At 41.9% G+C, this 25,634-nt stretch overlaps 2 protein-coding genes across 6 annotated transcripts in view; both read left to right on the forward strand.

Moving 5' to 3' along the window:
• The window catches only part of PPP4R3A (protein phosphatase 4 regulatory subunit 3A), a 44,383-nt gene extending 35,435 nt beyond the window's left edge, over nucleotides 1-8,948 (forward strand). For both annotated transcript variants that reach the window (XM_010313618.2, XM_075753688.1), the window contains 5 exons: nucleotides 19-188; nucleotides 2,030-2,172; nucleotides 4,803-4,993; nucleotides 5,516-5,742; nucleotides 8,060-8,948. In XM_010313618.2, the coding sequence (XP_010311920.1) occupies nucleotides 19-188; nucleotides 2,030-2,172; nucleotides 4,803-4,993; nucleotides 5,516-5,742; nucleotides 8,060-8,173 (845 nt within the window). In that variant the 3' untranslated portion in view covers nucleotides 8,174-8,948. The remainder of the gene's footprint in view (nucleotides 1-18; nucleotides 189-2,029; nucleotides 2,173-4,802; nucleotides 4,994-5,515; nucleotides 5,743-8,059) is intronic.
• An 11,696-nt stretch (nucleotides 8,949-20,644) lies between these two features.
• Nucleotides 20,645-25,634, forward strand: part of CCDC88C (coiled-coil domain containing 88C) — a 97,064-nt gene continuing 92,074 nt past the window's right edge. For all 4 annotated transcript variants that reach the window (XM_075753705.1, XM_075753707.1, XM_075753706.1 and 1 more), the window contains exons 1-2: nucleotides 20,645-21,212; nucleotides 21,335-21,435. In XM_075753705.1, coding sequence (XP_075609820.1) covers nucleotides 21,153-21,212; nucleotides 21,335-21,435 — 161 coding nt within the window. In that variant the 5' untranslated portion in view covers nucleotides 20,645-21,152. The remainder of the gene's footprint in view (nucleotides 21,213-21,334; nucleotides 21,436-25,634) is intronic.

Raw genomic sequence — 25,634 nt, forward strand, 5'->3', positions numbered from 1 at the left:
ACAACACTTCTGTTTCAGGTGCCCTTCGTTTCAAGAGGAAGATAATTGGGCTAAAGGATGAATTCTACAACCGTTACATAATGAAAAGCTTTTTGTTTGAACCTGTGGTCAAAGCATTTCTAAATAATGGTTCCCGTTATAATCTGATGAACTCTGCCATAATAGAGATGTTTGAATTTATCAGAGTGGTGAGTGCTGTTATATGCTGAAGGATAATTACTGTATTGTTTAATCTTGTAGTTCAAGATTACTTTTCTTTTTGCTTGTACTCTCAATTATGCTATCATAATGGGACCATATGATACTGTATTTAAATTGACTTTCTTTTATATCACTGTTACATATTTGTACATGGTTTTTCTGATGTTCAAACGTTACTGTGACTTGAAAATTAAATTCACTCGATAGTGTATTCACAGTACCCAGATTTGCAAAGACAGCAGTAATCAAGTTTCATCATGCAGATCGGATCGGCCTGTTATGACAGGAATGTAATTTGAAACTACTGCTACAAAAACATCAAATTCAGATGTGCTCTGTGATGTCAGTTCAACAGAATATGGAAACATACAGAAGAGATACCAATCTTTTTTGGTTATAATAATGGAGTGCTACAAAGTACCTTCCAAGGGGAGTCTCTTAAAATGTTCACACCAATTTGGTTGTCTGCACACACTACTGTTTCCTCACTGTTGTTTGCATCCATATTCTGATGAGATCCTGTACAGACTGTAAATGTGGTGAGTGGAGCCAAGCTAGGGTGCAGTCAGTCATGGAGGAGTAAGTGGGTGAGGAAAAAAGGAGGCTTTCTTACCTCTTGAAACCTTCTGTGCTAATGACTTCTTACCTCTTTGAGTTGAGACTCAAGGTAGTTCAAGACTGAGATGACCTAATTATCATGGAAGAGTTGATTTTAAAATGGTTTTGAAGCTATGAAAAAAGTTAATCCATATAGGTGGCCCTGACTTCTGTGCTGTGGTCTTTCAGTACTCCATGAGATTGGGTGCTGATTTACAGTTCATGCTATGGGGAAATAAATCATCTTTTATTTTCTTATCCTCCTTTTCACACAGATATCCAGGTTGTATTTCCAGAACACTTCTTGTTATCTGTCAATAATTTTTGCCAATTTTTTTCATCCAGGTTTCTTTTTAAAGAGAGCAAACTAAAAAAAAGAGTGTTTTTGTCACTGATGTAATACCATTCATAAGAGGTGACCTTTGAGCATGTAAACAAAAAGGAAAAAAAAATTTGGTGTATTAAAATTTAGGTTGCTTTGCTTATCCTTAGTGGATGGTAACTCACGTGTTTATTCTGCAGGGGCCGTGCAGTGCTGAGAAAGTCAAACAATGCACAGGAGCAGTTTTCCAGCTGCAGTATGCAGCCCTGTGCCAGTCTCAGCTGTCTGGAGTGGCTTTGGGCAGCCACCGTGCTGAACTGAAATAGCAGAACAGTTGGGAGGCTTTTTTTGCAAAGGACCTTGACCAGCACTGTCTGGCCACAAAGGAAAAACCTGATGTTAGTTTCTAATGAAAAATATCTTCCTTGTTCTCACCCTAAACAGGTGCATTGATGAATTATTTTTGCATAAGTAATTTATTTGCAGTGAGGAAATAAACAATATGAAAGCTAAGTCTGTATCTTGTAAATTATTTTTAATTGATTACAACAGTTATCAGTTAATCTATCAATATAAAAATATTTATAAGCTACAGTGAGAAAGACCTTTTAGAATTGGTTTTGGTATAATTTTCTGTCAGGGTTTTAGATTCTTTCTATTCATGTATTTTGAAGGAGATACTGCTAGAAAATTGCTGCTTTTATGCCTGTTTCACTGATCAAATGTTTGAAGCTCTAGATTTTTTAATACACTTGTATGCATAATACTCATTTTTGCATAAGCTAATTAATATGATGCTTCCTATGGAATGTTTAAAAATAATCTCTTGTTTCAATTACTTTTTATGTTGTATTTAAATAAATTCATTTGAGTGAAAATAAGTCACTTTATGTTTGTTCCTTCCTATAGGAAGATATAAAATCGTTAACGGCTCATGTGATTGAAAATTACTGGAAGGCACTGGAAGATGTAGATTATGTGCAGACATTCAAAGGACTGAAACTACGATTTGAGCAACAAAGGGAAAGACAAGATAATCCAAAACTTGACAGGTAAAATGTACTAAATACTCTTCTTAGAATATTAGTGCTTTAATTCTGTTTTGGGTATATTGGTCGGTTGTTCTGTGATAGTGGGAAATGTAAGTAATTTAGACTCCTGCTTGCATCTCAGGTATTGTTGAATTTGATTAAAAGTGTGATTTCCAGATGTGTTGCTTCAAACTCTTGATCAGCTTTCAGCTAACATTAGTTGCTGGACCCCCAGTAATAATGCTAAGTTGTCATATCCTACATTTATGTGTGCTGTTGTAATGAGGCTGGAAGCCTATCAAGTATCCAAAGTTCATTTGCTTAAATAACAGATTCCCACTGTTGGATTTGAAAGATTGTTCAGTTGTGAATTATCATTCTGTGGATTTTTCCTTCAAAAATTCACGTGTCAGATTTCCTTTTCCTTTTATTTAGTTGTGGGAGTAGATATTTAGATAAACTCTACCAAAATCACTGAGAAATAGAATATACAAAGAAATTTTCAGAGGATGCTTTTTTGCCACTGTTAGATTTGCTGATGGAGTGAAAAACAATCTGATGTGAGACTTGAATCACTCCATTTGCCAGAGCAAAAGTTCCCTTCCGCAGTACACAGTTACCCAAGGTTAAAAGGTTAGAGTGTATAAAAATAGGAAATTTAGACTTTTTACTCCATTTATTTTTGGCAAATGATGTTACTTTTATGTGCAGTTTCATTAAACCAAAATGGACTGCTTGTGTGAATAGTTGAGTTACTCTTAGGAATTGTTAGCAAGACTTGCTTGTTCTGTTGTCTTGAATTAGCTTGAAAACACATTAAAAAATTAATCCTGATTAGTCATACTAGGACATCTTAACGTTTCAGACTTTTTTTTTAGTTTTCTGCCACAAGATTTCTTAACCAGTAGTTAAATTTGAGACTTGTACAATTAAAATGAGAGTGTAATTGTAGATTTGTTTGAAAATGTTGAAGCACTTTCAAGAGTATGTACGGGACCTGAAGTTTTGAATATTAATATTTTACAGGTGAGATATTATTTTGGCTTGTGTCAGCTAAACTTATCACTTAAACAGCTGTGAAACTCAAGCCTAGAGTCTTACATTAATGCATGTGTTGGAAAGAACACCCAGCCGCTTCCTTCAGTAATTTCCATCCAGTATAGGAAGTAAAACATTAGTCTTTTCTTGGCTTAAGTTGAGCTAAGTGATTGTGCATAGTTGTGCCACATGAGTTTATCCAACAGAAAATTACAGCTTCAAGAGGTCTGTAGCTCAACCAGCCCAGTTTTTACCTTCCTACATCTTACATAGTGGCTGCACAAGCCCTGTCACAGTCCATGTAATTTCTTCAGTGAAACTGCAGAAATAATAAAATGTAAAAATAATAAGAATCTGTTTACACATTTTAGCAAAGAATAGTTCAGTAAAGAAGGAGGCCAAAAATTTTGTTGACGTGGGCCACAAAAGTATTCAGAAGAGTGCTATTACTTAAGTGACAGTTTTGCACTATTAGCAGAACTTGAATTTAAATGCAGTGTAAAATGATGCAGTATGTATAGATCCAGATGATAGTGTTGGCAACCAAACTATTCAGAATTAGATTTATTTTTAATGGTACATTTAGCATTCTTCTTTAATACCTTGTAATTTCCTAATCTTTCCCTTCTGGCTTTTTCCTGCAGTCACTAATGCAAGACCTTTTCTCTAAGCAAAATAAGCCCAGGTTGTATTATTAACATTCTGATTCCAGTGACAGAGACGTTATGAAAAACATTAAATTTCAGACTTACATTGTGGCCAGTAAATTTTGAAGAAGTGCTACACAAAATTTATTGAGGGTTTCACACTTTTGTTGAAAGTTGACTGTTAGAACCATCATCTAGCAATGAAAAGAGTGTTTTCAACCTTTCTTCCATTTCTCCTTACCCTATTCTTCTGGGTGCCCATCAGTGTCCCTCTCCTCCAAGGCCATAATACTGCTGCTGTGAGAAAGGAAGAAAGTGGAGCTGAGATAGACCAACACTAATAATAGATCAAATAGGGAGGGAGAAGTAGCACTTGGTATCCAAGGCTCTGAAGAATGAAAAATACTGATAGTGACCAAAAATTGTCACAGGTGGATGTGGCAGGAAGAGATAGCTGTCTTTTTAATGTATCTATTTTAAACTGGAGTCATATTAAATTTAGATTTTGGGTTGTGGGTGTTGTGGGGTTTTTTTTCTTTAACACATTTGACCCCAAATACTGATGAGTTGTAAAGTATTTTCAGGAAAAAAAGTCTATAGTTCTAAACTCTTTGGTTTGCAACTTTTTATTTACCAGTGCAAACTGTTAAACCAAGCCTGAATGCAACACTAGAGTGACATTTATTAAAATTACTTTTAATAGTGCTGTTCATAAGCTACAGAATTTTGGACAGAGTAGACTGAATGTGCTATTAGCAGAGTTGTACTTTATTTGATTCTTTATAAAGAGAAGTTTTTAATGATATTTGCGTTGAAAATACAAAGATTCACATTATAGAATAATTTGCTGGTATTTTTATTGCTCTACAGTATTTGTAAGCTGTCACTGTAAATGTTGAGTAGAAATTTTATTATTAATATGAGTTGGTTTTTTAATCAAAAGTTTTAAAACTTACTGTTCTGTAGCATGCGCTCCATTTTGAGAAACCATAGATACAGAAGGGATGCAAGAACCCTGGAGGATGAGGAGGAAATGTGGTTTAATACTGATGAAGATGATATGGAAGATGGAGAGGCAGTGGTGCCCCCTTCTGACAAAACTAAAAATGATGAAGATATTATGGACCCTATCAGTAAATTCATGGAAAGGAAAAAATGTAAGTGATGAGAAGAATGCCGTGTGGCTTATGCAAGAAGCCATAAGTTGTATTCTTTAGTCCTACTGCAGTGAAGGATTTGCATATACTTATTCTGAAGTTCTTAGATTTTGAAATTGTGACACCAGGTTGGTGGACCACCCCTTCAAAACAAGTTTCGTTGTCTTTAAAAGCAGAGTGATAGAAAATATTGTTGTTGATATCTTAAAGCATTGGAATGACAATCTTAGCTGATACTCGAGTTTTCCTGTGTTTTATTCAGGGTTATAATTCAAAATTTTCAATGTAAGTGTTCAGGTGATATCATTGGTAGAATAAAAGTGTTCATTCCTGGCCAATGACAACAGCTGGTAGGTGGTATGGTAGTATGGGAAAAAAAAAAAAGTCTCTGATGACTCACTTTACCAAGTTACGTGTAAAGTATTAAGCCAGATGGTAAAGTGATTTGTAATTAAATGTTTTGCTCAATAATATTGCTTTACTTTTGCCTTTTTTTGTTTGCTTATTTTTTTTTCTCTCCAGTAAAAGAGAGTGAAGAAAAGGAAGTTCTTCTGAAAACTAACCTTTCAGGTCGTCAGAGCCCAAGTTTCAAGCTTTCCTTTTCCAGTGGTACAAAATCTAACCTTACCAGCCAGTCATCTGCAAGTAATCTGCCCGGATCCCCAGGGTCTCCTGGATCCCCAGGGTCCCCTGGCTCTCCAGGATCAGTTTCTAAAAGCACATCTCAGATGGCAGCTATTACAACTAAGGTAGTATTGAATGGACAGAGGTTGACTTCATTGTTACGGACTAGGAGTTTGATTTGGCATCTCTCTCAAGTTTGTGTGAATTCTGACATGTTAAGCAGTAATGGACTGTCTGGTTTGTCTGGCCTTTAGCATTTTTAAGGACATCTGACATATAGAAAAAGAAGAAATAAAAGCTGTTTTAATGCCCAGACTCTTAAAGTATGAAGCATACAACTAGCTGCTGTTTGCAGCAATCTTTAGTGTGAAGTACAAACACTTTACTCTTGTCAAATTTCACGGGGATAGTTGGCAGGTAGGAATACAGAAATACTTTGGAAACATTGCCAAATTTTACCAGGCTCCATGATGTCCCACCACCCCCATTGACAATTTCTACTATTACCATTTTTAGTATTGTTCAGAATGGTGTAACTGGCACATGTGAAAGAAGTAAGTGGTATAATGGAGGGGTTGTTGCTCTAAGCCAAAGCACAAACAATTTTTAATATCCTAGCATGACTTTTTTACCTTTTAAAATAGTATGTAGTTTTGGGTTGGAACATACTGAAGTAGAAGAAGAAACCCTATTTAAAAAAGTCAGTGTAACTTGCAGTGAATATCCAAACCCAGCATTTTTAAATACATTTTAGGACGCTGTTGGATTTTATAAGATTTTTGGCTAAAACTCCATTTAAACAAAGACAAGGAAAGAGAGTTACTGGTGTTTTCTCAGCACTGGGGGACAGATAAGGTAGTGTTGGTACAGCGTCGTTCAGATAATGAGAGTTTACTTTCGTAACAAGTATTCCCATTTCTGAAAAGTCAGCTATGTATGTCAGTTCTCAGGTAACTTTGGAATAACTCTGATTCATCCTTACTTTGTAATGCCACCATACTGCTTGTTCACCTAACTTCTAGTAAAGGCAAATGAGGTTTTAGGTTTTTTCTTTCTTATAGTAGAACATGGCCTAAGAGTTTCTGTTTGGATTGCCTTCTGTTGGAAACACCTGAATGAATGAGAAGAGTTTGGCTGATGGAATAACTTAGTGACACTTCCTCTAAATCCTTCTGTGGAGGAAGAGGAAGCAGCTTTATTTCATTTATGGAAAAAATACAGTAGTTATTCAAGTGCTTTTTAGAAGAGAGAGAGTTGGCTTGGAATTTAGTACAGTCTATTCTGTATTTCTGGTGGAGGATCATTCTCTTCCAGACAGTATAATTCCTTGAATCTGAAATGAAGTCTTTACATATGGGGCATATGGCATACAGTATTGGCTCCAAAATTTCAAATCATGGTGGCAAAAGAAAAATGGTCAGGTTACACTAAATATGCAGTGCACTGAAAAACCATTCCTGGATTTAGGCATAAGCTACCTTCTTTCAATAAACTGTCCACTGTTTATAAACGTGGCACAGTTGCAAACTAGAAAGTGTTGAAATTGTTTTTTTTATTAATTATCTGATCCTGTTATTTTAGGTATAATATACTCGGTGTTATGTTGAATGTGACTGTACAGAATGTGTGTAATTGTTTATTGAGTTGTATTTTGGTACAGTTGGTTGAAATTATCTGGTTTGGATGTCTGTCGTTAGACACCTGAATAAGTAATACGATCCTAAAGTACCAGTAACTGTCAGTGTAGTCAAACGCTGGTTAAGCTTCAGAAATTGCAACGTAGTGTAGTTAGAGGGGGTTTTAGAAGTTCATGCTGCTTCTTTATAGGTCCAGAGCTGCTTAATCTTAAAATCTGTGGTTAATTGCAATACAAGGGAGCTTTTAATATTACTAGATACGCTTTCATTTTCAGCTGCCAAGTTGTTTAAATTTTGTAACCTGTACACCTCGGTTATATTATTCAAAAAATTCTTCAAGTTACTACACATTTAAACTAGCTTTTGCGAAGACAGACTGTGTTCTAAAAGTATCGTAACTAAAAAATTCAAATTGAAGGATATTCTGTATTTGTTTCTGAAGTGCTTCCAGATTGCTCGTTGCTGCAGCTATGCTTGGTAAAAAAAAATTTGCATCTTAGAGCTGCAGTGACACTTAGCAAAACAAAGTAGATTTTTGGATTTTCTTAAATTTCAACTGGAAGTATTTTCTATCCAGTTGGATAGGTAAAACTCCATTTAGATTTATTAATTTAAACATTTTCCACACAATGTCATTTTCATTCCTACTGAAGGATTTATTTTTGTTCTGCTTCATTTTATTCAAAACTTCATAAATCAGTATGCTTATGGCAATATTCTGTGCAAACATCATTTTCCAATACAAACGTGAAGTATCAATGTGCAAACATTTTCTTAATTATAGTAATTATGTCTGTCTTTGTAGGGAGGCCTCGTTGGGCTTGTAGATTATCCTGATGACGATGAAGAAGATGATGAAGATGAAGATAAAGAGGAAACTTTACCTTTGTCAAAGAAAGCAAAGCTTGAGTCATCATAATGGCAACTGCTGAAGAACATTTCGAGTAGGGGGAAGGATATTTTTTCCAAAAACAAAACAAACCCCACAGCAAAGCAGCAATCTTTTGTGAATTACTGTGTGTGACACAGATCCACCTATACAGACGGATTTCTGCCAATCAAGTGCCAATTCAAAGGAGCAGAAGAAGGGGAAATACTTCGTTTAGGGGAAAGACTTAACGCCTTTGAGCTCTCCAGCTTGGACCACACATTGCCCTTTTCTCAGGGAAGGAAATGGAAAACAACAAAAAAAAAAAACACAAAACAAAAACAAGCCAACAGGGCAGGAGTTTTGTTAGTGGAACTCTGGATTGGCTGGTCAGTTGCTACAATCAGAATATGCTTTCTTGGACCATGTATAAGACTTCTGAAGAAAAGGCGGTTTTCGCCATAGTTCTTCACTAGTTAAGAATGCCAGCAGTTTCTTTGTATAAAAGAGACCTGCCTTTGAAATCGTACATTCTGAACATTTTAGTCGAGCTACAACAGGTTTTAAAAACCTCTACGGAGGAAGGCCGAATATAAAGTTTCCTCTTTTTTCTTTTTTTTTTTTTAATCTGTTCCCTTTGCCCTTTAAACTGCAGATTTTTTTTTTTTTGGAGGTGGGGGATTTGTTTGTCCCTTCTTGATTAAAGATTGAGTGGAATTCTAGATGTGGTCACTTTTGTGTCATAATTTTTTTTTTGCCCCCCTGAGTGTATGCTTAGTTGTTGAGTATATATTTGGGACCATTAAAATTTTTTGATGTAATATAATCTCACTGTTGTGCTGGTACCTGTTTCACCCTGTGTAATTTTGTTCTGCATCACAGTTCTTAATATGTTCAGGATTTTATGGAAGATGGTATAGTTTTTATTGGAAAAAAAAAATCTTACCACAATGTGCATAAAAGCAATACTATTTTGTGACTAAATATTTTATATTAAATTTTACATCAGCAACTGTCAAGAAAAATTCAGGGAAATAGGATGGAATAAAACAATTGAAACCTATAAATATGAAATTAGTATTCCAAAGAGACTTTGAAATTTCGTAACTCAGAACAATGATGGTAGACTAACTCATCAAAATGCAAGATGGATGATTTAGGAATACCAATATATTGACTCATTTGACTTACAAAAATAAAAAAGAAATAATTAAAGCTGAAGGAAAATGGCATTAGTGGTATTTTTTTAAAACCTGTGATTCCCTTTGGAATACCAGTTTTAGTGAATCAAAGATGGTTGTAGAATAAACTCTTTACAAGGATACCATCTTTTGAAATTTATTCTAATACTCAATTGAAAAACAGCAATTAAACTTTGAGTCTAACTCAATGACTACATTCTTTCCCCTTTTTCCAAAAAACTAAATAATATTAGTTATTAATCTGAAACTAAATGCTATATCCTGCTTCCTTACTGCTTTTACAGAAGATGGCTTTGATTGCACAGCAGTGCTTCCTGTGAAGGGGAGTTTATTCAGTTCCTTTGCAAACAAGAGCCCGTTTCTTACATATATTTTCAAGAGTTGATTTCCTTTTGCACCAATGTTGCAACAATTGTGATGTTGTTAATGTATCACATACAAATAGAAATAAGAGAAATGAAAATCTGAGGCTGGATCATATGTGAGCACACCCAAGTGTAGATTAGCACTTTCTAAAAATTGTGCGTTGCATGACAGGTTCTGTGCTGACTGCAAGAGTCAAAGCTTTTGTGCTTGGACTTTATTAATACATATTAGTAATTTCATATTTAAGTAAGAGTGTTCATTAGGGAAAAATAGCCGTATTTCCTCAATAAGTTCATTTGAAATCACTTTCCAAGGCTGAGTTTTTACAAGGTGTTTGAAATGTCTGTGACAGGACAGTTCTTGGTGTTAAATTTTACAGAGAGGGCAAGAGTTGAGCACTTGGTCACTACAAGATTAGATACCATCTGCTGCTGCAACAGTGTGAAAGTCTCCATGCTGTCTCAACAACCTGTCTGAAACCTGATTTTTGCAACTTTGGTGTCAGAGCAGACATTGTGACAAGGAAATCTGTAATTTTGCAGGTTTTCTTAATTAGCCTGAATTTAAATCCTTCCCAATCTGTCAAACTTTCCTTCAGCATAAAGCTCTCAGAATTTATCTATATAGTCATCTTCAAGTCCTCCAGGCTCTATCTCAGGAAGCCATTCTTCAGATTTGGTTGAAGGAACATTTTTTGTTAATGTGTTTTGTGTTCCTTCAGCTATTGAGTGCTTGATCTTGTGATGTTTGATGCTACAATCTTCTAAACTTTCAGAATACTTGTAGGAATCTTGGATTTTGGACTTTCAGCACTTGAAGCATTGTGTTTAACAGCAGAAACACTATCCTTAAGTTACTGGGTTTGGTCAAAATAACAATGGAAATAGGAATATTTTTGAACTTTTATATTTTTATGAAGCTCTATAGGACTGGTAAAATAGTAAGCTGTATGTCTTATAATGCTGTCTAACTTTTAGTTAGATGGTTAGTTGTCTTCCAAATTATCTAATGCTTGTGGCCTGACAGGACATGTCTGTGCTTAGATGATATATTCGTGGAAGCTGGAAGTAGTCAGGAAGTAGGTGAGTTGGGGACAGTGGTGGGTATGCTCTTGCCCACTGACTTGCACTGTTGTATTCATGGAAATCTTGAAATATATTTCAGAAAAAAAATGATATAGTGGGATTGTGAGAAGTGATGAGTATAAAAAAAGAAGTGGGTATGAGTTAAGAGGTGGAAAAAATTATGTTGCAAAACAGTGTTCCATTCTAGATCTTTCTCTGGGTGATGGGGGTTTTTTATTCTTCGTTTTAATACCATTTGTCTGCATCCCAAGACAGCTGTGTGTATATTGTTTTAAACATGGCACGGTCATCTTTAATTGCATTTTAACTGTATCCTTAAGTACAGTTTACAGGGTAAACTCTTAAGTGTAGTACAGGCAAGATACAACGTGCTTGAATCATCCGTAGGGGCCCCTATATTCCTTCAGTGGTTGAAAGACTCGATGGTGGTTACTCTGATGTACCCTTCCTAGCTTTGAGCCTGGGTTCGCCAGGGATACCAGGCAAAAGTACACAGAGTATCTGATCCTCTGAGGAAGCACACCCTTACACTAATGAAAGTAATTCCAGGTAATCTGGTATATTTCTTCCACTGTACACAGAAGGACGGTTGCAGTCAGGTGAAAGTGCACATCACTGAAAAACAGATCTCCTACGTCATGAGGGCAGAAGGATCTGAAAGCTGGTGTATCAGACTGTTCATCCATCTCTCATAGCCTACCCAGGGGAGACAGCATGTTCTCATGGAATCAAGTAGGCCCACTCCTTTTAACATGCCAAGGATGAACCTGTTCAGATGGGTTTTGGCTGTGTTTCTACATCTCTGCAAATTTCAGAAACAGACTGTTATCAGTTAATTAATCACTCTCATATTGCTGCTGTGGCTCCATTAAGGAATTAGCTGCCTTAGAGCACAAGTTGCATTGGGTGCCTTGCTAAATCAGGTTCCCTAGCATCCGTAGAGTGGCCACAGAAGTTCAGCCTTGCCTTTATCAACCGTTCTACAGCTGCGGAGGTATCCTGGAGCAATGCTGTCTGTGCAGCAGTACTGCAGCTCCTCTGCCTTGAGGATATTAAGATTCATTCCAGGGAAGTTGTGAAAGTAGAGACCGGGTGGGTTACTGCTTGGGCTCACCTGCAGCGTAAGTGTAGAAGTGGGCAAGCACTCAAAGAAGAGAAGTTGCCAACAACTGAAGTTTTTCAAGATAAGTTGTCCCTGTGCATGTTCTCTACCTGCTCATGCTGCTTTCTCTTTCTGGAGTGCAGAAGAAATGAAGGTATATGCGGTTATAGTTCAGTCCAGAAAGGAGGCAGCGCATGTGGGCATGCTGCAGGTACAGCAAAACCTGTGGAAGGATTCGTAATGCCTGCCTTCAACCACAGCCACAATTTCAGACTGTTACTCATGCAAGGGAGGTGTAACTGACTATGTTTCCATAGGAGGCTGGCTATCTGGCGAGTTTGTATCTCAATTTAACGTTGCTCTAGTTGCAGTCACATTCATTGGAGCCTGTAAATCTTGTGGGGTTTTTATATAAATTGAAATTAATAAAACTTCAAAGCTGAAATGAAACCCTGCGGACTGCTGGAAAAAAGGCAATCTTAGGGAGGGGGAAGATGTTGTCTTCTGTATGCCAATTACATTTATGAACAATGCAAAAATAATATATAAGCCAGTAGATAATATTTAAAAAAAAAAAAAAAAGGTAGAATGCTACTAGGAAATGATTGAAATAGCTACTGACTTTCAGAGATTTCAGACCCATGCTGGTAGCCTCGCTGTGCACTGTTGCACCTCCCGGAGGTGAAAGGCATCTGTCTGTCTCGGAACTTCTCTGCGATGGCTCCATGTGAACAACTGTTTGTGGTTTGGGTTGAGACCTGGAAATTATTCAGTATAGGGTGGATTTATGCCTACAAAATGTGCATCTGTAATATAGACTGGGGATGATTTGGGCTGAATAACATTGATTTTGATACTCCACTTGTAAGCAACTTTAAATTACATGCGTAAAGATACTGTGTGTGGGCTGCCCACCTAAAAGGGTTCAGAAGCATTCAGTAGTCGTGTGTTGGTTAGTATTGCTTCTGGAAGTATGTGCACACCAGAGCCCTTACATTATGCTCATGTTTTCAGACAAGGCTAGTCTTTTGTGCTTCAGATGTACGCTTTAGTGGCTGAAATCTTGGAAATTTAATTTTAAAGTGCGCTCACCTCAGGTTTCTTTTAAACCCGCTGATGAGAAGTGGCCGTTTGACAGCTGTGGTGCTCAGATGGGAGGCTGATGCTGTTGGGTTGGAGAGTGCAGTACAAGCTTTTGCTGGTGAGGCCAGAGACGGTACAACTGTACCTTCACTCTGTCACTGAATGGGTGTTGAGCGGTCAAGGATCCCCGACGGAAGCTATGATCAGGGATGTGCAATTTGTTAATCTCGCCATTCCGCAAGATCTGATCAACGTTGCGATGAAGGATGTGGAGGTACCTGGAAGCAGCTCCTGATGATCTGATTCACAGGAGTCTATGCTAACAACAGTGAACAGTTGGGAGACACTTCAAAAACCCCTCTGTTTCCAATCTGCTGCCACTTTTACATGTCTGAAAATGGTCTTAAGTTAGATCATCTTATCCTGAAAAAAAGCTTGTTTCCTCGCCATGGCTCCCCCACCTCCATGATTCCCCCAAACGAGAAGTGACTTCATCTGCTGCCATCAGTCAGGATTTTGTAGATTAGCCAGGAGAGCTGGAAGCTCCAATTCTTACTGAAGAAATAACCGCTGGTTAAACCCAACCACAGAGCACAGCTTTTAGTATGTTTGAGTTTAGCCTCAAAATGGAAATAAATTTTCTATCTCTTCAAGGTCTAGATTACCTGCAGCAAGAAATAAGGGGAATGTACATGTTTGGTTTTCATGGGCAGGAGAACTACGTGCCAAAGCTAGTAATAGAGTAATGTGTGTTTGTCTGTCTGCAGAAGTTTTTTATGTCTGTGCTCTTTATAAAGCACCTTTCAAATTTTTTTTAGTATTTGTATAGCTAGCAATATCTTTATCAGAATATATAGGCGGTATTTCATCTTTAGAGCATGTGTTCCTTTCGAACCAATATGAAGATGCATGCATTTTGTTAGACCAGTTGTGTTGTGGGATTTATTTTTTGATACAGTTGTCCATCAGGGCCATACAGATGTCTGCACAGCAGAGTGAGAATAACCAGTCCTCACTGTTCATTGTTCTGAACAGGACAGGACAACAGGTGGAACCTCTCGAGTATGCAACTAGCTGACCTTCGGACTTTCCTCTTGCTTGCTTGGGTGAATAAGATGAACTTTCTATATCTGGACATTCAAAAGACCTCCCTGTAGAGTGAAGTGCGTGACACCAGTGACCTAAGGTAGACTCAAGCCTCTAGGATCTGAATTCCACACTTTTAGTATGTTTAATTTTCCCAGTTGAATGGTGTCTAATTCACGTTAATTTTGTAGTAAGGAAGAGCTACATTTGCATGGCATGTTTGTATGCAAATCTATCTTGACAACTCTTTAGCTGAGAAATGTGTGACTGTAGCTACATCATATGTGATGTGATACCTGAAGGAAATGGCTGTGGTAGTTGTATAGTTTGTTTGGAGCTATGAGCTGTCTTTTGCAGCCTGTTGCTAATGTAAGGATGCACGATTGTAACCCCAGGGAAAAACACGTGCCTACCTCATAACCTGGCAGCACTGGGTGCCAGATGAAGTGCCTGATGGCTCGGCTTTATGGGGAACGCATTTCAGCCACTCATCCCTGAGCACAACTTGGGTCAAGTTCTACCCAAGTCACTGGGCGAGTATCTTTATTTTTGACAGCTAATAACTGTATTGGTCTTCTGCCTTTTGAGGTGGACCAAGACACCCAAGATGGGAGATGCCACATTCAGCATGTTATAACTGCGGGCACAAAACTGCTCACCAGAGCAGCAAAGCACCTCACTCCACAAGACGGGAGTTTGTAGTTCACTGCCATCTTTGGGGAGTCCTTACAGTTACCTGCCTCAAATGTAAAAGCAAGCTTCAGCTTGCCCCTCCTTCTCCAGAGCCATACCTGGCAATTAGAGAAACTTTGCAAGCTAGATGTGTGATGTCGATATCTAAACCATTCACATCACCACCTCATCTATTTCTAGTCATTATCCAGACATCTGAAAGGTAGTCTACCATATCACAACATAGTCCACCTCATAATAACTGGTTGGTTTTAGCCCTTTCTCACTGAGCATCCAGGCTTCCTCTAATGCAGTAACAATATGCTATGGCTGTTTTAGGGTGCTGCTAATATCAAAATGTGTCTGGCAGCTTGCAGTCTCCTACTGGCCTTTGTAAAACATTAGCAAAGTATGGCTAGGTGGCTGATGTAGATCAGATACGACAGTGTGTACAGTGTAGTGAATACAATCACCACATGTGTCTGATCATCTGTGGTTTTTGGACACCCCAGCTACTACTACATCAAATAGTGAGAGAACTGAGTTATGTTGATAGATAATCTGCTTACAGGTCTGTCTTCAGGATACAAGGACAGGCAGGAGGTGTGTATAGCCAAGGAAGAGAATGGCTTTTGTACAGTAGCGTCACCAAAGTAGAGTCCTTTTATGCTCTACGGTGAGTTTACAGTTACTACAACATCTGTGAAACACTGCTGTTATAATGCAAATAACAATTCTCTCAAGCATCTGTAATTGAAAAATAATCTCACTTGTAAGAGTGAGCCAAGCCCATGAGATTTAAAGCTACAAGACACCTTCCCCTCTCTGCTGCTGCTTCAAATGACATCTTTCCCAATTTGCTGGACATGTAATTCCCACACTCCACCCGAGCTCACCGCTTTAGATCACCATGACCAGCCTTTGTTCCTAGCACCTCTTTAGCTTATGAGTCTAATTTAAATGAATTTGCTATCTTTTCTTTCAGAGTCATGAGCATTCCTCTGCTGCTGTGGCTCTCGTTGCTTCTCTGAAGGGTTCAAGTCAAGGAGGTTATGCCATGGTTCCTGTGTTTGCCTGGGATGCGAGTACTCCTCCCTTGCTTTCAAGTTCATGCAAAGAGCCATAAACCACTGCTGCCCCTTCATCTTCTCCCCATATCTTTTGCTCCGTATTAACTTTATTGTTTGCCTCGTGTCTTTATTTTCCATGGACCGAGATGTTTATGAGATATTCTGCCCAGACTCTCCTTGTATTTTAGATTCTGCATTATGTTACTCTCATCAGATAGCTTAAATTTCAGCGCTGAATTAACATCCCACCCTGTATCAAAGGTTAAAGCTAGGTTTTCTGGGAGTTCCTCTCTGAATGTTTTCTTTCAGATAACAGCTACAGAGACTGTAAATCACCATCACCCCCCCCCCCCCCCCCCCCAGCATTCAGACTGGCACATAAGGCACATAAGCAAATACTTTTGGGGTTTTGTTTGTGTTTTGGTAGCACATATCATTTTGTTTCTTTCTATTTTCATTCAAATTTCTCTAACGCGGTTTCTTTACCACCTTTGTCCTAACAAAATGAACAATATTGAAAACAGCTTTTCAGAATCGGGTATTGCGAGGAGCAAAGCTATCTTCTGGCCACCTTCTTTTCTTCCTGGCACCCATTGTTTACAGCTCCAGAGTCTATTTAAAGTAAACTTGCCTCATAGCTGAGAAGTTGGTTGATGAACAGTAGAGTCATATTTACAAGAAAGCTGCTTAACGACAGTCCCAAGCAAAGGAGGAGAAAAAGCCCTTTCCTGATTACCATGAGTTTAACTCTTGTATTGTAACCTCGTGAATTCTGTTCTTCCCATCCCTCAGCAACTTACACTTCAGACAGCAGATGAATGGTGGAGCTTTGTTGATGGTTGTAATCGTTGCTAGGGGACAGTCTGAGGGAGGTGAATCATGCCATTTACAGTCAGCCTGAAGGAACATTTGGAAATGCTTGAGCTTAGAAATTTCCTTCTGTGGTCTCTGTTGCTGAGAGTCGAGTGCTTTGTGGCTGTGAAGAGTGCTTTAGAAATGATAAGGGAGGCATTAAACATCCTGGTGTCTTTAGCTGCTTGTACCTTTGTATGCGTTTTAAATCGTGGTTCTGGTGTTTCTTGCTTCTTTGATGATTATGTTTTTAGTTGAAAGCTGACCGTGTGCAAATGGTATGAAAAAAAAGTTGTTGCAAATCACATTAAAATTCAGTACTGCAATTTTTCGTCATTTCTTTACTGTAAGAAGTATGATTTCCAAATGCAATTGCATGGATCTGAACTTTCCTGGATATATTCACAGGCATTTGTTTTATCTTCTTGGGCATATTCACAGGCATTTATTTTATTTTGTATGCTGTGTGAAGGCAGCAGCTTCAGGTACCACCAGAAATGAGAACTTGACCTGACCTGTAGTAGGTGGATGAGGTTTTACAAGCTCCATCTTTGGTGAAACACAAGGCAGGTGTATAAAAGTGTTCATATTATAAATGCTAAGTCATGGTGTGGAGGGAACATAGAGGAAGCAGCAAACACCTAGGTGGGGCTGACAGGTATGACACAGAATTACTGAGGAGAAAAAACCCGGCAGACTCGGTTTGGGGGTCTGATAGCCAGGGTCCGTGTTTTGCACAGGCCTGACCTCCCGGCGGCCTGCACCGTGAGCCCGAGGTCGGAGCTGGCAGGAGGCCGGGGCCAGCCCGCTCTCCTGCCTCTGCAGGGCAGCAGGCTTCCGCCGACTCGCACTGACTGCTCCTGGGGGCCAGCTTGAACTTGGCGGCTCAAGAGAGCAGTCGGGGACTTTAAAAGACTCGCGGTGAGCACTTCTCAGCGTTTATCCCGGTCTTTCGGCGCTTCAGCTGAGGGCTGCAGACCCTCGCAGCGCTTCGATGCCCCCTTGTCACACGTGCTGAAGGAGTTTACCGATATTTTACATGCTACATCAGTGGCATCGTTCTTCAAAACGAGAAAAATGCTATTTTCTAGTGGTGTTCTGCTTTCAGCACCAGAGCCGAAAACGCAGCCGCCCCCAGCCTCTGCCCCGACACCCGGGCCGGGCCCGGCCCGGCCGCGCCGCCTGCGCTACCGGCCGCCACCGGCAGAGGCCGCCCGGCCCCCGCGGCCAAGGCGGCGGCGTCCTCAGCCCAGTCCCCATCCGCGCTCCCGTCCTGCTGCCGCAGCTACGCTACTGCAGGCGGCCAAATGTTTTCTGTGACACCCGCAGTACCCTTGAACAACGGGTGAGCGTGTGGCACCTAACAGCATGCCCAGGAAGATTTCCCGGGTAAGAAGTTTGCGGTTTGTAACTGTGCCCCATGACGCGCCCTCCCTTTCAGCCATCTCACTACTGGCAACACCTCCGTCGGCCCCTCGCAACTGTTGCTTCATTTCAGGAGTCTGGAGAGGCGTACTCCTGCAAACGAGTTGCATCCAAGTTGTGAAAAGTAGGAAAGCAGTCTTGCATTTGTATTCTTTCTTCTCGGAAGGGGATTATATATTTTTCAAAGATATTTTTGTTTTGACTCTGTTAATTAACACACCCGTCCTCTGTTGTAAGTACTGCAGTAATAGCTTTAAAATTTTATTTAATGAAACCTGTTCACACAACAGGAGATCACAAGGCTTCAAGAAGTTAAAGTATAGCAGTCCATCCCTCTGAAGTGCTGAGAAATTATTAACCACTCTTCTTTTTCTCTCCACACCCGAGCAGGAGCTGTTATGCTCCAAAGCATACCTGTTTCTCCTTCCCACTACAACAGATGGTCTCCTTGCAAAACTTCCTTCTTTCCCAGTTCAGAAACGCTTAGGCTACATGACTCACACAATAGAGGGTTAATTTAACTATTTGTACTCTCCTGGTACATCCCCTCAGGAATCTCAGAGAGGAATAGTCCTACTGTCGTGTAAACAAGTGTCAGGTCACGTGGGCCAGGTCCAGCCTAGCAGCCAGGAGTTCTCCTTCCTTGGACTACAGCTTTGAGGATCAGAAATAAATTGCATGCCTTATAATAGCACATCCACCAATTTATGGCCATTCCCGTGTAATACTGGGATCCATCCGAACGCTGATCTGAAGCCCGAGGCCTGGGATACTCTTGCTTTCTTTAGTGGGAATCCCAGTGTTACCCAGCGGGGTGATCTAACGGAGACACGGGGAGTGCGGGCGCTGCAGCGGCGGCACCTTCCCCTCAGCTGGCACTTGGGGACAAGGACCTTGCAGTGGCACTGAGGGAGGGAGGTGGACGCGGCGTTCTTACTCTGACATGCTGGTGAGCTTCCCTTTCTGCTCTATTAAAGTCTATCAGAAGCAAACACAAAGTCCGACCTCACTAATGCATCAGTGACTGATGCTACCAAAAACCGCAGGGTCCTCTATATGTACAGGGCTGCCTAAAACAAGGATCTTCACGAAGCAAATAATTAAACCCAGTCTTAGCGGGACAAACAGGCTGCTGCAAGGAGCACCACTGTCTATCATTTAGTAATAGATTGCTTACAAACTGCTCAAGTCCCTCAGGCAAAACAACAGATGTCCTTCCCTCAGCCGATACACAAACACGCATACACCCGCCTCCCTTCCCAGAAACACGTATGGAAGGTTAAGTGGTTAATAATAAAAGGAAATTCAGATACGGTTTGCCCGACTCTGTAAGATCCAAAATATATTTTGAGAGTTCAGTATGACCAAACAAGAAATAGTGGCTGATGCAAAGACTGATAAATACCAGAGAGAAAAGACTACATTCTGTGAAAAACAGCAAAACCAAATGAATCCTAGTAAAACCAAACCTCGCTACCTAACACCATGCACGCAAAGGTTCAACTTTATGACTAAATTGTTTTTCCTCAAAATCTGACACTGGGATAAATAAACCCAGGTTACCTGGGATTCCCCCCCCCCCCCCCCCCAATTAAAGACAGAATAAATTCTGTCCCCGCGGGACAGTGACTCACACCCGTGGTGCAAAGCTGTTCCGCCCCAGCTGTCCGTGCCGCGGGCGGGGTTCTGCACCGCTTCCAGCTGCACCAGCCCAGAACAAACGGCGTCCCTCTACGAGGAGCTCACGCCATAAATCTCGGCACCATTAGCCCACAAGGACATCTGTAACGCTGTCGCGCAGTTGGAAAGCAGCGGTGAGGAACGCCATTTGCACCTTGTTGCGTTTTATTTCAAACGTGCACGCAACAGGTTGTGCCTCTCGTTTTCCTCAGTTTTCCGGTTTAGGTTTACTGCGCTGCAAGAAGGGGTTTATGCTGCGTATTTTGAAGCATCCCTACAAAAGCTCGTCTTGCCTGCTACTTTATGGGTAGTTTCGTGCTTTTTAAAGCAGAAACTTTAAACCTGCGCGTTAGCGTTCTGCACTTGCGTCGTTCCCCAGCAGAGGAGGGCACAGCGCCTTGCACGTCCCAGCAACCGGCGCAGGCGGTGCGCAGGTATAACGGCCCACGGCACGGTCCCAAAGCCGCCCAAGTCGCGGGCTAACCTCGCCGCGGGACTCCGCGATCCCTTCGGTTCAAATGAGGAAACGAGCCGCAGCCGCGGGGGGGTGGAGCGGGGCCGCCCCTGCCTCTTGCCTCCGCAGCGGCGCGCCACGCCGTGGCCGGCCGCAGAGGGGCGGACAGACGCCGCCGGCTCCCCTCTCGCAAACTTTCGGCCGAGGGATCTCGGTGCCGCGGAGGCGGGACGGCCGCGGGCGGGGGGAGGCGGGACGGCCGCGGGCGGGGGCTGCCGGGAGGAGCAACGGGCGGGCGAAGCCGGGATGGGCAGCGCGCGCCGGAGAAACCGCAAGCAGCTCGCCCCGGCTTCGCACCGCGGCCCGCCCCCGCTCGCCCCTCCCTCCCCCGCGGCCGCTCAGGGGCGCTGCCCATTGGCCGGCGCCGACCTTTCCGCGCCTCTCATTCGCGGCGGGCCGTGCCTGTCATGGCGCTGCCGCGGCCCGGGTCTAATTGCCGGGGCAAGGGCGCGCCCCGCCACAGGTAGCGCCGCGGCGGTGGCTGGAGGGGGGCTGAGGGGCTGCGCCGCCTCTCGGAGCTGCTTCAGCGGAAGCTTCGCGCCTCTGCTCCCGGCCTCGGGGGAGTTCGCCGTGGGCGGCTGTCCCCATTCGTCCTCCTCTCTTGGCGCTCCTCGCTCCTGCCCGGGGCAGCCCCTCCTGCGGCTGCGGGGCGAGCTCGGCGAAGGAGGACCAGCCTGTTGCTGCCGGGAGGAGGGACCGGAGCGGCGGCCAGCGGCCCCGCGTCTCCCCCCGGCGCGGGGGCGGGGAGCGATGAGCCGCGCATTGTTTCCCCTGTAGGCAGCGCCCGGCGGGCAGCGGAGCGGCGGGCCATGGGCTCCGCGCCTTTGTCTCCTGAGTGAGCCGGCCCCGCTCCCGCAGCCTCCCGCCGCCGCCGCCAGCCGGGCTCCGGCGACATGGACGTGACCGTCTCTGAGCTCCTGGAGCTCTTCCTGCAGAGCCCCTTGGTGACCTGGGTGAGCAGGGGCGGGGGGAGCGGGGAGGCTGCCGGCGGGGCGGCCCCGGCCCAGCGGGGACGGAGGGGGCGGCTGGGCCCTCCCCGCCATCCCCCCAACCCCGCTGTCCTTCCTCCCGGCAGGTGAAAACCTTCGGGGCCCTGGGGAGCGGGGACGAGGACAACCTCGGCGTCTACATGGACCTGGTGGACGGCGTCGTCCTGAACAGAATCATGCTGCAAATGTGAGTGGGCTCCCGAGGGAGGGATGGACGGTAGCCCCGCGTGGAGCGGTCCCGGCGTGCCCGGAGGGGCGGCAGCGCCGAGCACCTCTCGGCTCCTCGCCCGCGGGCGGCATCGGGGCTGCGGAGGGAGAGATGTGGTGGGTCGCTCGGTAATCGGGCAGCGTCTTCATCCACGGCTTCGGTCGGAAAGCTTTGGGAGCGGACAGGCTGCAAGGACTGGGTGTAGGGCGAGAGCACCGGGATTGCAGGTTTTTTTCCTTTTGGTTGCTCTTTGAAATTAATAAAAACAAAGGAAAAAAACCCTAAGCCAGTTCTATAAAATCTACTTTAACATTTTTCTAGGATTTTTGGGGTAGTATGTGGTTTTTACTTCCCCCCCCCCCCACACACACACACTTTTTCTTAGTTGTTCATATATGCTTTACAGGAGGTATGCAGCAGTGCAAATAAGGAAATGAAAGTATTTTATCATATGAAGCTTTACTGGGAGGATTTCATCTGAAGTGTGTCTAATCTCGTGTAAGCTTAGATATTAAATACATAAATTTGAAAAAAAACCACCCCAACTTCAGTGATATCTCTTTCGGGCAGTGCTGTAAGGGTATATCTTGAGGGAACTTATAAATACGTTAAAAGAGCAAACACTGAAAATACTGTAACGTTGAAGTGGATTGTTGAAAGAGCTTGTACGTTTTTTTTAACCACATCCTTTCCTGTTGCTAGTCTGTAGCATGCAGGTCCTGACCGTTTTCTATCATCTTTGTATTTGCTTTTGAATTTTCTGAATGTGTCAGAGAGAGAGAGTTTGAAAGGAGGAGTATTTGACTTTTAGGGAAAGAGACTTAAGAAATCACTCAATTTTGGCACTGCGTTCTCTTAAGTGAATGAAATCAACCAGTGATTTGCAATGTTAGGCCAATTCCAAGCACTTAAATGAAGAATTCATATTAGAATCTTTAAGTGAAATTATTGAAAAGTAACTTAAAAAAATATTCTGACAATCCATGCCCTACCCGCTCAAGTCAGCAAGTTTTGTTATCTTCTAGTACCTGGCTGCTCCATCTCAAAAGGTAATAAAATTTTCTTCCTGTTTGATGTTACTAACAGCTGAAATTGTGAACTGAAACTTAGTGAAGATGGATGATTCGGAACAGAATCCAGATCAATTGACCCATTTGGGGATAACAAATTAGTGGTGTAAAATGTTAGCTGGGATGGAAACCTGATCTAAAGAGAAAACAATTTCCAGCATTACTCTTTTTAAAGCATAATTACTCTTTGAGAACTGTCTGTAAATTAGAGCTTTGAATATGAGCATTCAGATCCAGACTTGTAGTTTTCCAAGATGTGGGATGTTGGATTTTGATTTATGACCATTGTTTGGCACAGAGATGACCAACCAAACTATCAAGGAACAGCAGCAGTTGAGTCTGATGCAGGTTTAACTAACTAAACTATCACTGTTATCTAATATGTGAAAGAATCTTACTATTTCAAAACAAGAAAAATTAACTTAGTTGCTCTTGAATTTTGTTATTAGATAGGCTGAAGTTATGTGGCTTTTGAATGATGGTGGCGTTCTTAAGCGTGATGTGTTTTAGAAGGACTTTATCAGGTGATGTATGCAAACTTAAATATTTTGTAGTTGACCATTGAAATATGTCTAAGGAGAAGTAAAATTGTTAAAGTCTGCTGAGCAACTTAACAATGCTCTGGGGACAAGGAGTGAACGATAAGAACTCTTTGAAATAAAGAAGATAAGCGTATAGGCTGGCTGAGCGCAGTGACACTTTGATATAACGTGTTTGTGAGAAATGCCCTGGCGTGTTTTCTTGCCCTAAGCAGTCAGGAAAATAAGTTTGTTTTTTCCAAAAAACCATTTCTGCCAGCAGTGTCGCAGAAAGTGGGGAAAGCACAAGCAGTGTTGAGTAGGAAATTGTGCCATTATACACAATCAGGGCTTTTTCCCCCCCCTTTTTAGGGAGCTTTGGCAGTGCTTCGGTGGTGTCTAAGGAGCTTGAAACCAAGAGCTTTCTACTGAGAGCCCAAGACTATTTAACTTGGGAAGGATTGCGGTTGCATTTATGTATCGCAACCCAGCAAGGTGCTCGAGAGAGGTGCTGACTATGAACTTCACTTTTTTTCTGACTTAACCTTTGGAACTTGCAATGCAATTACTGCTTGCCTGTAAATCAGGAAAGCCTTGCAAGGCTTGTTTCTGCCCCACAAATCTTTCAGAACAGAAAAATAAATGTGTTGTGGGTTGGTTTTTTTTTTTTAAATGCTTGCTCATCAGTTTTTCAAGTCCTGGTCCCTGAAGTGGGGTCCCTCAAGTGGTTGGCTTGAGATTTCTTCCTGCTGAAATTGTATTAATGAGGGCCTTTGATAGAACTAGAGTTTGATAACGCTGTGCTGTGATAGCGTTGATTGCCTGAATGCACATGCAGGCAGAGTGCATGGGGTAGCAGAGTGAAAGAGCTGGGCTCCTGATGTGGATCGCTGTCTCCTCACTCGTGTGTTATTTTGCTTTTTTTTTTTTAGGTTAAATATCCTGCTTTCTTGCTTACTGGAACACAAATAACACAGGCACATGAGCTTGCATCTAAACACCAGGTGTGATGCAGTACTTTACTGCAGATCAAGTTTCTTTTGGTGAAGATTTCAAAAGCCAAATTCTCTGGAGTTTCATTATTAAAAATACAACATTTTTGTCCTGCAGCTAAGCAGATTTCAAGTTTAATCCATGGCCAAAAATACAGGTGGATCTGTGAAGAAATCCAGATATACCTGTTGAGTGGAGATTGCTAAGTGAAAGTAAGGCTTTAGCTGTTTGAGGCGTGACTGGGCTGATGCGAGTCCAGTCAGCCTCCAGTTTCTGTTGTAATAGGTTGTATTTTGCCCAAATGCTCGCTGGCAACTTTAAAGTGGGTGGAGAAGATCCCAACTCCTTGATGTTGTGGTGTCGATGTTTTTTAGGTGCTGGGTTCATATCAGCAAGGCAGCTGTGTCACCAGAGAGATACGTGACATCTATCGCTTTTCCTGCCTGCCAGGTCCCTGCTGGCTGCATGACAGAAGGTGAAAGCAGGGCTGTGCCTTTGCGCCATCTTCTCTGGAAATGAACTGCCCTCAGGAATGCCAGCCCTCAATGAAATGGAGCTTGCTCAGGCACACTGAATGTAGCCACGGTGCAAGGATGGAGGAAGGGAACCCAGCTTGGTCTTAGGCAGATTCTGGCCACAACGTGGTTGGTAGGTAACCAGCTGTTGGGCTTTGCTGGTGATCCCTAACAAAGCAAAACCCATTTAAAAAGACTTGGGGATTGCTTAGTTCTCAATAGTGGTGCCTAGCTGCTTAATGAGCTAAATCTAATAGGAAGAGCCCAACAGCAGCGTTTGGTTTCCCCACTTATATTTTAAATCAAGCCAAACGTTTTCTCAAGTCATTTTGCTGTAAATGAGTGGTTTCACTTCCTGTGTTCTGTCCAAGTGTATATGCATGAAGGACATACTGATTTTTGCAGGCTTGCAGTACCAGCTGAATATTCTGCATACAAAAATGTTTGTTAATCTTCAAAGTGGAACTACCATGTTCTGACCTTCTGTGTTTCTGGTGGATTTATGTGTATCAGGTTAGTGAGCTTCTCTGTGGACAAATTTTAAAGAACTTTTTTCAGATGGTTATGCGTCACTTCCTGGTATGAAACTAGCACGTGGTGACACTGCATAGGCTGCCTTCAGGGTTACAGTTGCAGCTGTGGCATAATACCTACAGGCATAAGCAAATATTTGCCTTGTTTAACTTCTTATAGAAAGTTTTATTTGGGAAATAGTGTGGGGTTTACACATGCAGGCATATGAGCACATAAGTGTTCTCATATTGACTGTTCTAATTGCTAGTAGACTCTGCTTTTTCTGTTAGAACATTTAGCAAACAGGAATGTGTATTAGGAATACAGCTGATAAAGCTATTTGTATTAAAACTGCATAATAAAAATGCAAAATAATAGGTTTTTCCATTTTAATCGCAGCTATCATGGTTTGTGGTACTGTCAATCTGTCATCTTTAATTTCGACCATGTGACAGGAACAGCCACGTTGAGTGCCTGCTTCTTGTGGTTTGTAGCAAGTGGCACAAAGACTGGAAGGTTACATATGCATCCATTCAATTTAAAATCTCATTTAGAGGTACATTTTTCTA

Source organism: Balearica regulorum, chromosome 5 (assembly GCF_011004875.1).
Source record: "Balearica regulorum gibbericeps isolate bBalReg1 chromosome 5, bBalReg1.pri, whole genome shotgun sequence".
NCBI lineage: Eukaryota > Metazoa > Chordata > Aves > Gruiformes > Gruidae > Balearica > Balearica regulorum.